This window comes from Lonchura striata, chromosome 2, assembly GCF_046129695.1.
Source record: "Lonchura striata isolate bLonStr1 chromosome 2, bLonStr1.mat, whole genome shotgun sequence".
NCBI classification, from domain to species: Eukaryota; Metazoa; Chordata; class Aves; order Passeriformes; family Estrildidae; genus Lonchura; species Lonchura striata.
The window spans coordinates 106,791,799-106,804,362 of NC_134604.1; the positions used below are offsets into that span (position 1 = coordinate 106,791,799).

At 34.2% G+C, this 12,564-nt stretch overlaps 1 protein-coding gene across 16 annotated transcripts in view; it reads right to left on the reverse strand.

Annotated features, from left to right (window-relative positions):
- The window catches only part of DMD (dystrophin), a 1,151,138-nt gene that overhangs the window by 368,200 nt on the left and 770,374 nt on the right, over positions 1 to 12,564 (reverse strand). For all 16 annotated transcript variants that reach the window (XM_077781657.1, XM_021553010.3, XM_021553014.3 and 13 more), the window contains 2 exons: positions 7,519 to 7,666; positions 5,391 to 5,540 (listed from right to left, as the gene is read on the reverse strand). In XM_077781657.1, the coding sequence (XP_077637783.1) occupies positions 5,391 to 5,540; positions 7,519 to 7,666 (298 nt within the window). The remainder of the gene's footprint in view (positions 1 to 5,390; positions 5,541 to 7,518; positions 7,667 to 12,564) is intronic.

Genomic DNA, 12,564 nt, shown 5'->3' on the forward strand with positions numbered 1-12,564 from the left:
GCTCTTCTCCATCCTCTCTGCCCTCCTTTGGATGTTCTCTAACAGCTCAATGTCTTTTTTATATTTTGGCACCCAGAACTGCCCCCAGCACTGAGGTGAGGCCGCCCCAGGGCAGAGCAGAGCAGGACAATCCCCTCCTTGCCCAGCTGGCCATGCTGTCCCTGATGTCCCCAGGACAGGGATGTTCCTCCTGGCTCACACCCAGCTTTCCATCAACCAGGTCCCCAGGTCCCTTTCCCTGGCACTGCTTTCCAGCACCCCATTCTTCAGTCGGTCTGTACATCCAGGGTTGAGGAAAAGTTTAACTTTATTTTAGACTATTGAATTTGTGGGAATTTTAATTACATAAGTATGTTACTATACAGACAGGTCTATATAATTAAAGTATAATTGTTACCTTGTAAACAGCAGAGAGTAAAACATTGATTTTAAGCCTCTCTGGTATTTCTTAATAGAGATGGATGAAAAACCTGACAGACAATGGCAGTGTCTGTCTTGGAACTGAAGATTTAAAAAGCCCAAGCTGTTGCAATTGACTGGTGTGCAGTAGTATCTGAGCATTGTTCATTACAAGTGAAATCTCTCTCAGATACACAAAACTTTGTGGTAAAAAAATGTGTAAGGATTTGCCTGAAGTTGCTTGTTTGATATCTAGTAATTCTGCATCAATATTAACTAACTTTAACTCATATGTCAGCACATATGTATTGAAAATTAGTACTTCTTACATTCAAAGTTTTGGCATAACTTCTTAAATATACTATTAATATAGTCTGTATTTGTATGGCAAACAATAATAAGGAATTTTAAGATGGCTGGTAAGATAATATGATATATATTTTATATATACACACATACACGTATTTAATCATGCTTTTATGGCTTCAATGGCTAATACAGACTTTTTACCCCTACATGACTTGACCGTATTTCATAAATATTTTTCTTTGTTTAGCTTTTAAAATTTAATTAATATTATCTGCTAGAAATACACAAATTAAAAAAAAAAAAAATTAAGCCTATATACACTTTTTCTTAGAACTTGTGACATTGCCATGCTTGTCCAGTGAACATTTATATCAAATTTTTAGCTATACATGAGGCCATTTTTGAGTATGGCTGATGATAACATGAATGTGGACTACACTTAATCAGCTATCTATGACAAACTGTCAAAGGAAATTTAGCATAACAAAGTACTTTATTATACTTAATGGAATCCGGTCACTCATTAAATGAAAGTAAATTCAGGAAAATGTCAACCTTGTGATCCCCAAAATACCAGTTATACTATTCTTATTTCACATTGAAAAAACAGAAATCAAACTGTAACATTCATTTTCCAACATATTTTCCCCTCCATACCACAAATAACAACAGCAGCAATTGCAGTAGTTCCTGCTGTGAGCTCGAATTAAGTTGCATTGACATGCTGGAAATTTTATGTCATTGTAGGTAATCTATGAATAATTTCTACACAAGGCAACTTATAATACATGAACTATAACCTTGTTATGACTTTGTGTTTCTGCACTTTTGGGCCCATCTGTTTTTCTCTACACTTGATCAACCAAGCTAAGACAACCTACGCCTGTTCTGGTGGTACAGAAAATGTTCACAAATTATAGCCATGTCACTCCACTCTAATTTTTATCTTGTCCACATAGCACAACAAATTGATTTGGTGTGGCAATAAACAGTGAAATAGTCTCTTCAGTGTCTAGTAATTAGAACTAATACTAGTAGACAAATTAAAAGGCAGCAAAACAAAATGTCTCCATCAAGCACTTATAATAACCTTCATAATACATACAGTAGATGTTGTGAAGACTAAGGTGGATAAATGAGGAGGATGCTGATTTTGGCATCCAGCTTACTTTCAGATAATTTAGCTCATCGCTCTTGGCTGACACCAGACTAAGAATAATATTAAAGAGTAATCAACTTCTTCCAGCAAACCTCTGATTCCATGGTTCACTGGTCTCAGACCTAATCTATCAATCCATTTACTGCACAGTAAAAGGTAAGAAACCCATTACAGATCTGTTACATGCCATGGCAGGTGGTATATGACAAGAACTGAATTCATCACAAACTCCAGTGATGAGTACCCTTTTGTGTGCTTTGAAGCACTAGGTGGTTACCTTACTTGGCTATCACAGCAGAAGATACTTTAAGCCTTGAAAATAAATGAAAAATTCTTGATGTGAAAGCATAAAAATTGTCATAAACCACTTCATTTTTCATAATATTAAGACTTCAGAAAAATAGTGTTATTTTCATTTTTACAAGAAATACTGGCTTTGGAGAGGGCACAATAAATAAAACCAGCATAGAATTTAAAATCATGCCTTTCAAATGTGAGCTTTAATCTTCATTCTCTGCTAAAACTATACTGTATTAGGTAACAGCCTATTAGAGTCACTATTTAATAAAGTTGTATAGAGAAATGTGGTGTTAAATTATTAGTATCCAAAGGAAGAAAAACTCTGCATATTTACTTTCAAGGTCATCAACATGTAATATAAACACTCAAAAGCAAAGACAATTCTGAAGTAAAAGCTAAAAAGATACTTTTATGTGACTGCAATTCCCTTCATACTGAATTTCTAGGCTATTTCTATTGCTGTAGGGCAACAATTTCTGTGACTGTAAAGAAGGTTTGAACATGACTTATTTCAAATATGTCACCTTGAAGGTTAAGACTCACAGGTGCTGTCCCCTATTTCCCTGTTTGGCAGATCAAGGGAAAACAAAAATTTGTGATAACTTTAGGAGATGGCTATATTCTCAGCTGGTGTAAATTTTTCCAACTTCTCTGAAGTAAGCAGAATTACTCTAGTGTAAACCTGATAAGGACCAATCTAACATTATTTATGTAACTGTAATGTATGTTTCATATCTTGAAAATAGTATCATCTTGCAAAATGAGGTAATCATAAATAGTAGATTGTCACATGTTAATTTCTAGCAGAGATGCCAGAAAACAAAACCTACAATTTGAAAGAAAAGATTTTGAAAGATTTGAAAGATCAAAACCATTGACTACAGGATCATACTCAGGTGACCTAAGAAGTTTGCCTGATATAAAATGCCCATCCTGTGAGCTTTGGCTCAGAGTAAATATCTGTGGGTTTTTTCCAGTGCTTGCATATCCATATCTACAGCTGAACAAAGAGAACATAAAGTTCCTCTGTCAGGCTCGCAGAGCTTCTTTTCATGACTTCCAGTTTTAATTCAGATCCTAGTCTTTCAGGACAGAAAGCAAAACAAATAACTGAGGTTTCCTACACAATTCATGAATAACAGCAAAAAATATGTAAATGAAAAAAAAATTATTTTTCCCGTCAGTATCATAGGGAAAATCTTACTGAACGCCAAGATAAGCGTCTAATTTTTTGTTTTGTTTTCTACATCTGTCAAGATCACAGAGAAAACATAAAACCTGAGAAAGAGAGCACCTTCAGAGAAGATGTATTTGAGTATTTGAGATTTGAGTATTGTAATTTTCAAATTCAATTTCTGTTTTTAAAAAAATGAAATGGACAAAAACCCAGAAGAAAACCAAACCACTGCATTTTGCAGATTATATCTTTACAGAGACCAGGGGACAATGAGAACTCAGTTTTATACATCTCCATGGGTAGATAACAAATAAAAATTATGTGGTTATATAATGATCTCAAATGGAAGATTACTTTCCTTGGTTTATACTCTTTTAGTAATAAATTAAAATTTTCAGGTAAGAAATTACAAGAATAATTATCTTGCCAAACAGATCTAGAAGACATAGAATTATAAAAATACAGTAAGTGGTAATGACTCACTAAACAGTAGTTTTTGTCTCATATATTTCACCCAAACCTAAGTACTTTCAAAAACATTCATGATTGCTCTGACTGTGATAGGAGACCTGAAACAGTTTTGCATCAGCCAACAGAAAATGAAAATTCCAAATTTTTAGGTATATGACTAATAAATAAAATGCTACATTCAGTGACACATTGCAGATTTTCTTAAAATATATGTATGTGATCTGACTAAAACTTAATTAGTTTTTCCTGAAAACTAATGCTCTCTTTTTAAAATCACAGCTTAGGTATTAACACAGTCCCAAATTCAGCTATGTACATACTTCCTTCATCCACTAGATAACATTGTTTTGATCTTGAAGTGTTCCGAATTCTTCTATATACATTGATTTCAGAAGCCCATTTATAGAGAAAAAGATACTTCTGTCCAACCACTGAAATAATGATTTATGTGTCCAACCTGGAGTTTATAAATGTGATCAATATTTATTATCTACTTTTGCCTGAGTCATTAGCTAATATTCTGAACTTTGCCAGACTGCTCCTGTTAGGATGAAACTAGTAAGAGTACCACATAAAGTTCCTTTTTATTTCTCAGACATGTGCTTGAAATTCAACTGTATTCATGGAAATGGTAGCAGAAAACTCAGGATGTATTATTCTTGACCAGAAACTCTACCATGTCTTTTCAGTAAGGTTCTCAGAAGATTATTTTCTCACTTTTTCCCCCCACATAGAACAAAACAGAGTGAATTATTCCTTTTTCCCCCATCATCCTGGTAACTTTAACAAACAGATACCACAGGTTAATGTCCCTGACTGACTTTGCAATCAGTCTCAACAGAAATCCTTCAATTGATTCTATCTTGATTGTTTCCAAGAAGGCTAATCCATACCTTGCGTGGTGGTCCTCTGGACAAGGCTTTCTATCATTTCTACCATGAAAATGCTCAAATTATCTAGCTCTCTTTACCAGATTTGATGCCCATTTTCACCACTTTTCAATACAAAACCATGCCATTTCCACAACAAAACAGAACAAAGTCCTTCATTATGTTTTTCTATCAGTATGGAGATCCCAGAAAGCAAAATATTTGGTACTTTGCTACACTAAAAACAGAAATGAATTCTCAAGGCTAGGAGAAGTGTGGTGGAAGATGAAACAGTAGTTGCAGTGTTCACTTTGGGATTGGGAACAGGAGAGATTGGGGAAGTATTTCCATAAAGAAAATCAAACATTTGCCTCTCACACACCTGTGTCACAAAGCCTGGAATATTTGCTGTACCAGCAAAAACAATAGGCTACAAAAATGATGCTGTGCATTTCACCCTGAAGTAGAACTGTAATTCTGAGAGTATATTTGAGTGCAACATCATCACTCCAGTCACTAATGGTCTTGGTTTGCTATCACTGTTTCTCACAGCAGTGTATTGTACCCATTTTTCTTCCTCAGGTTCATTATGCACACAAATGTCTCTTCATACAGAGGAAAATTATCCATACCAGAAAATATATAATGCAAATATTCACTGCAGATTAAAATTTTATATCACAGTTATATCAGTTATATGTCTAACCTTTAACAAACGATGGTTAGCCTCCTTCAGTGTACTCTCAAGCTTATGTTTTTTGTCTGGGTTCAGTGATGCACTTCCAAGTGCTATTCCTCCAGTTTCATTTAATCGTTTCAGTATTCCCTTGTGGGGCGGCAGCTCTCCAACTCTTAACTGGAACAGACAAATACAGCAGTTAAGATGAACTGTGGTAGGATTTTCAGCTCTCTTATCTTGACCCTTATTGATTTGTGTATCAGCCAAAGGAATAAACTCAATTCAAGACAAAATAACTGTTGCTTTCAGAACTTAGAAGGCTAAAAAAACCCAAAAGAGACTGTATTGGTCAATCAAGTCTAAGGAGAGTTCTACATGACATAATGCAGGGTTTCTCAGGATATGAATTATTATAATATTATAAATTCCAGACCTGTATACTCAATGCTTCATGTATATAAATTTTAATAATCTTGTAATATGGTATGGAGCAAACCCTTTGGAGAAATGTTTTAGTATATTCCAGGCTGTGAACAGCCACCCAGATGATATGTGGTGAAAAGCTCTCCACTCCAGTTGAATGTCTTAATTAAGAATGTTCATGTACATTCCCCCACCAAAAAAAAAGAATTAAACAAAAAAAAAAAAAAAAAAAAAGGAAAGCCAAAAGGCAAAGCAAGGCATCATCAAAATATACCAGTTCTCAAACACATATGTTGTTATTGAAAACTTATATTGTCAAAGTAACTTAATTTATCAAGTAAGGTTAATGTTGCTTCAAGGATTTAATTGTTCTGGGGTTTTTCCTGGTTTGCTCTTGATTGTTAACAAAAGCAGGTAAGTATGAAATGAGCCATGCTGCAAGGTAATGCATTATTATTTGCTCCATTAGGATGTATTCCCTTTTGCGCAGCTCCAAAGAAGGTGGACTGTAAAAACAAGATACAAATAAGAGATGCTAACACCTTATATTTGTATTATGTATCCCTTAGGAATACTATATAGGAAATATTTGTGTATGTGAAGAGTGGAGCCTTCCTGCTTCTGAACAATCTGTTTAGTCTTTAAACCCTTAATCCTTTCTGCAAACTGTAAGATGCATCTAACACCCTTTAAAAGTATTTATGTGCCTTGTATCTGATATCTTCAACACAAGAGCTTCACAAATTCCCTGACTCAATGGCATCTTCTGCTAAACAGAAGGACAAACTCACCATATGGTTGAGTCTCCATTTCCTGAAACAATATTTATCCTATTTTTACTTAAAAAGAAACTTGAAGATAGATTTTTACTCAATAATCCTTTTGGTTGTTTTTCTTAAAATTTTGTCATGAGAAGGATGGAATGAGCTGACAAGTTTTCTTCAGATTCTTTAATGCTTTATTCATCACTAGCTGAATTTGTTCAACTTGGATTTACAGAAAGGATAACTAGGTCCTTGTACTCAAGGGAGGAAAGGAAAACCTTTAGGCATATATTCTATAAGTAATACACCTTTTCCAATTACAGTTTAATTTATTATTGTACAGGTTAATAAAAATAGTTATTCTACTGAATACATTTCAAAAAACTAAACAGATAAACTTCTGTTGAATATATTTATCAGCAGTATCAAACACTAACATATTCATGAAAATATTCCAGCCCTTAAAAACAAATATTTAATATTCTGATGGGTTTTTTTAAAGTATTCTAAAAAATAAGTCACCTAGATGTTTAGTCTAGAAAATGTTGCAGTGATATTATAATGAGTTGACATTTATAATTATGCATGCAGTTCTGGATCCTCTTGTGAAATACTGAATACCATTTAATAAGTGAGAAGTTATAAAATGTTAACAAGACACCTATAGAGAAATGCTACACATATAAACCAGTCATGTTCTGAATTAAGAAATGAGGATGAAAAAAATAATGATTAATGTCCTAGTTTTGAGATGTTTTTCTTTCGGTAGATTTTCCATTAATCTTCTGGCTTTAGTACAATCAATATATATTTGTTTCTGGGTTTTGAAATTCCCAGCTTTGATTTGTCTAAAAAAGTTATATGGATGCTGTGTTTGATGTCAGAACCCATTTTGGAAAATAGCTTTTAATTTTCTTCAATGTAGAATTGAAAAAGTAAGAAAATATTAAGAATAGATCTTACAATACCTTTACTTTGGTCAGGCAATCTCTCAACTGGTCTTCATTCCCTTGTTCAAGGGGAATACAAATAATGTTGTCTGCTTCCTCTAACCATAAAATCAACTTGTTCAAATCCTCTTGAAATTCTGATAAGATATTCTTTTCTTCCTCTATCCTGCAATAAAAATGTGAAATTAATGTTTCTATAAATTTATTTTTATATTGAAGGGCATATCCATACCGAAGGATGACAGATAACTAATTCTTAGGACTTATACTAATTATTTTTATAAGTGGGCCACAGATTTCTTCATGTCAAAAATATCAGAGAAACACCAACACCCTTTTAACATGGCATTAAATGTATTCTAAAATAAAAGATCAAGGTGTAATTTACAACACCACAAAATTCAGCTTCCAAATTACATATGGCAGGTAGCAAACAAGCACACCAGAAATAAAGCAGCTAATTATTCAGACTAAAATTCTGCTTGAAGTAACAGCAGGGAAGCCCAGTGTCAACAACAAAAAAAATTCTAGCATTGAGTGTTACCAAACTGAACCTGTAAAACCTGACACAGACTCATTTGGACATATTAAACAAGATATTTCAGTAACTGTGCCATATAGTTTGGTGTTAAGATTCACAAAAAGTAGGTAAGGTTTGCAGTCGATAAGCAGGAATTCACAACACCTAACTTTAGATGTCTACTCCTCGTTTGTCTCCATCTACAATTCATCTGCTCATTTTCACTGTGACTATATAAATATACTGAGATGTGAACTTTTGTGCAAAAGCTTCTGAAGCTATCAAGAGATACAGGCAAAAAAATTCAAGAGCAGCAGAGAACACTATTGGTAGAATGTGAATGCTTGGGATTAACTTTTGGAGTGAGCCCTTATAAAGAAGAAAAATTAAGATTTGTATAAAAATACTTGCAATTTATCCACCAAACTTATTCACACACTGAGAATTACCTTACGGAAAGATGAAAGACTAAATTCTTATCAAAATTAAACAACTAAAAGCAGATTCTGCAAGGTGGAATAATATTTTTATTATGCCAATTTCTTGTGATATGCAACTGGCCCATGTAATATTGGGACATTCACACTCACACAAAGGGCTGAAAATATTCATCCCTTCTGATGGGGCATCACAGGCCCAACTGCACTGGTATGACAGGCAGCTGTCCTGTTTTAGAAGGTGCCATAAACAACAAAAAATACCCAAAATGCCCTCAGACTCATTTCTGGAGCCTTCCACCAGAAGACTGTGCATGATCCACAGTGTTGCAGCAGAGACTTTTTAAATGTCCCCTCCCCAGGTGAGGTACCTGGGCATTCCCCCCTGCACATGAACATATTGAACTTTATGTTATGCAGGCTTCCCTCACTCCCAATGGAGCCAGACTGAGATCATCACTTTGACCAATGGGCATCGAAATCAGAGCAACCAAATCTTGTCTCCTGATCCACTGATGGGCATTTTTTTCTTTCCTCTTCACGATCCACTCTTACACTTTGTTTTTCTTATACATTTTCTTAAGTGATATCTTTACACTTCTGTATTGTTTCTTTTCTATAGATAATAACCAAAATGGCTACAAACCTCCTTCCCACTGTAATCAAATTGTTCTATAATAAACCTTCGATGTTCACACAGATAATTGGTCATCAAGTGTTGTTGTTTCTCTCTAAATCTGCCTGAAGGGATCTACTACTAACAAGAACCTCAGTTATCCTGCCTTTAGGAGTGGGTTGTAACAATATCTGACCTAAAGCTCCCTTGGCCCAACTTGATGTCTTTCTCTGTTGTCCTATCCTTTGTCTCTGGGGGGAAGGGACCAGCCCTCACCTCACTACAACCTTATTTCAGGGAGTTGTAGAGAGTGAAAAGATCTCCCCTCAGCCTTCTTTACCAAAGATAAAGTATATTTTCAACACATAAAAGTTGGTATTCATAATTATGCTTAAGAGTATGAAAATGTTGGTTGTAATTTATATATAAACTGAAATGTTTGGCAAATTTGTGCTGCTCTGAACAGGATCTCAATATAGCTTTAGATTAAGTTCCTGGTCTAGATCTAAAATGGATCCTAAATCACCGGATTTCTTTGTTTTTATTCTTAAAATAATATATCTTAATATTTGGCTCTTAATATGAGCCAAACACTGTTTTGTTGGTTTTTTTTTAAGCTCAGAAAATAATTACCCTGGAGTATCTGCCTACAGATTAAACAAACATAAGCCACTGGTGCTAAATTGTTTTTTAGAGGAAAAAGTAAGAGATTATATTTACTGTGTGAACAATAAAACTCTCCAAAAACTATTTGCACTTATATATAAATTGTGGTTATACCCATATATTTATACATATACATATTTATACAAATACATGAAAAATAAACACCATAAACAAGAACAGAATTAACAGCCCTACTTACTTGGTTTTGTCTTAGATTTTCTAATAGAATCAAGAATGTGTATTTTCTTGAACTGTCATTTGCCCAGAATTTCTACAAATCCAACTGATATCAACAAAAAAATGATGATGCTTCTAGACAAAGTATTTCTTGTAGTAATATATCTATTTATTACAACTCTGGATCTCTTATGGAGTACTGTTATGCAGACAGGAATTCTGGACCCTTCCAATATGTACAGAATTACCATTTGGTTGTACAGGTCATGCAAAAAAGAACAAACTTTACAGCATCACTTATTGCCCTGTTCACTGAGAAGTGTTCATGTTCTCAACTTGAGAGGTCATATCCTCTTCTCAAGCCAAAAAGGTCATCTAAAACCAGCTAATAAAAACATTTGTTTCTGTGAAAATTAGTCAGATGTTAATCTTTGCTGAGATCCATAGCACTGCAAGTATAAAATGAAGAAAAACTAACTTCCTGTAGTCCTGAAAGCAGAAGCACAACTGCAAATCTTTCTGTGGCAGTATCCCTCCCTGCTCAGTTATGGAAATCTGGGAATCAAGCTTCTAGTGTTATACCATAAGCCACATAATGAAACCTCTGCCTTTCAACCTGACCAGGTACTCCAGAACGCAAGCTCTCAGCAACAGCTTTCATTTTTCTGGTTTCCTCTCACTTCTACTTATTTGTGAAGTGCATAGCTCAGTGGAGGCATTATGTGATGGCACCCTGAGGATGAACCTGAGAAAGATCCAAGTTTAAATGTGTTAATTCTGGCACAGAAAAGGCATAGCATTCAACTCAATATACCCAAGAGCAAAATTATTGAGCTGCATAGTATTTTGAATGAGAAATCAAAAAGATTTCTTGTCTCCTAGAAGAGATAGCAATTGGCAAGATTCCTTTTTCATCTTAAGTACACTGTCAGTTTTATCACCCTTATGAATTGGGCTGCAACTCTTAAAACATTAAAAGTTTTCCTAGTTGTGAAGGAAAGAATTTTTTACTTTGATTACTAATTTAAATACTGATCAGTAGGATAAGGATGTTTTTGACTTTCCAGGAATTGTTTCAGAGATGTTTTATGCAGATGTATACATATATACTATAGATATATATGTATTTCATATATGTGTGTGTGTGTTTGTCCTTCTGTGTGTGTGTGCATGCACAGAAGGGTTTCAGAGTTCAGGAAAAAAAAATCCATAGGTCTACTTCTTTATTCTCATCAAGAACAATATGCAGTAAAGAAATTTAAAGGTTCATTGCAATTAACAGGACATGCAGGTGTACATTATAATTTACTTTACCATCTCTTCTTGACCTGATAGAATGTCATTTCTATTATAAATAACATCTTGCAAGACAAGTGTCATATTATGCAAGACACTAAAACAAAGTGCTCTGTGTTAGCTGAACTGGTTAATTGAATTAAAAGTTTTAACTTAATGACTGCTCACACCTTTTGAACAAACTGATTTCTGTCACCATAATTACCTTTGGAACAACAGACACATGTAATTTCTAGGTGCTTAAATTCACAGTGGCAATGAAAAATTAACATTTAATTGTTACTTAGGCAGTATGGGCTTTCAAATCCAAGGCTAAACAAACTGTAGTGAGGAACATGAGCCACCAGTCAAATCAGACATGGACAGAGAAAAAGAAAGCAGTTGGGATATGGCTTGCTGGAGAAGCAAGTGACTGAGAAATAAGATATAATTCCAGCAGCTGGCCCTATGGAGCCAAACATATCCATCTCCAGCACAGGTCTTCAAGCTGTTATATACTGCTGCCATATCCTTACAAACCAACCTAAGTTCCCCAAAAGCTTTTAAGCTTTTTCTCTGTTGGCAAAAGATTTATTTCATTAACCCTGAAATAGAATCCATTTTGACTGATAGAAAATTCTCAAACTATAGTAGAGAAGCACAAAATTTCATATGCAACATTTCACCTTCTACACAACTGCTATTAGGCACATTGCTTTGCATTTTCCATAGTAAAACAGCAGATTTCTGTTTGTATTTCTAAAGTCATCAGCCTTCATCCACTACTCTGAATGCACATCATTTTATAGGAATCTTACATGCATTATACTTCTGGAAGCAAATGTATCAATATTCAGTTTTTAATACTAAGTAGTAAATTAATTATTTTTCCTAATTGTGTTTTGTATATATGATAATTGATAGATTTAGGGATTAGTTTTCCTACCATTATTAAACTGAGTAAATAACATATTCTTATGTTAGTCAACAAAAACTATCATGAGATTTTTTTCTAAACTATCATTAATTCTTAGTTATATTTGTTAACTACTGCATAAACATTTATGGCCTATATCAGTAAGCTTTTATTTTCATGTGCAGTGAAGATACCACGTGAAATATATATTGCATCTCAAGTAATTTCTCCATAGTCAACAATGTCATAGCAATACCATAGCAACTCGTAAATAGTTAGAGAAACACATCAGATGTTTAGAGTTTGTAACTGCACACGAGTGATGCCGGATTTCTTTGGGAGGTGTCAGCTATAGAAATAAAATATACAATCATAAGAGTAGGACAGATCTGCACTTATGACTCATACTCCCATCTGTAAGTACAATAATATTTTGGTACCTTTTCACGTTTTAACA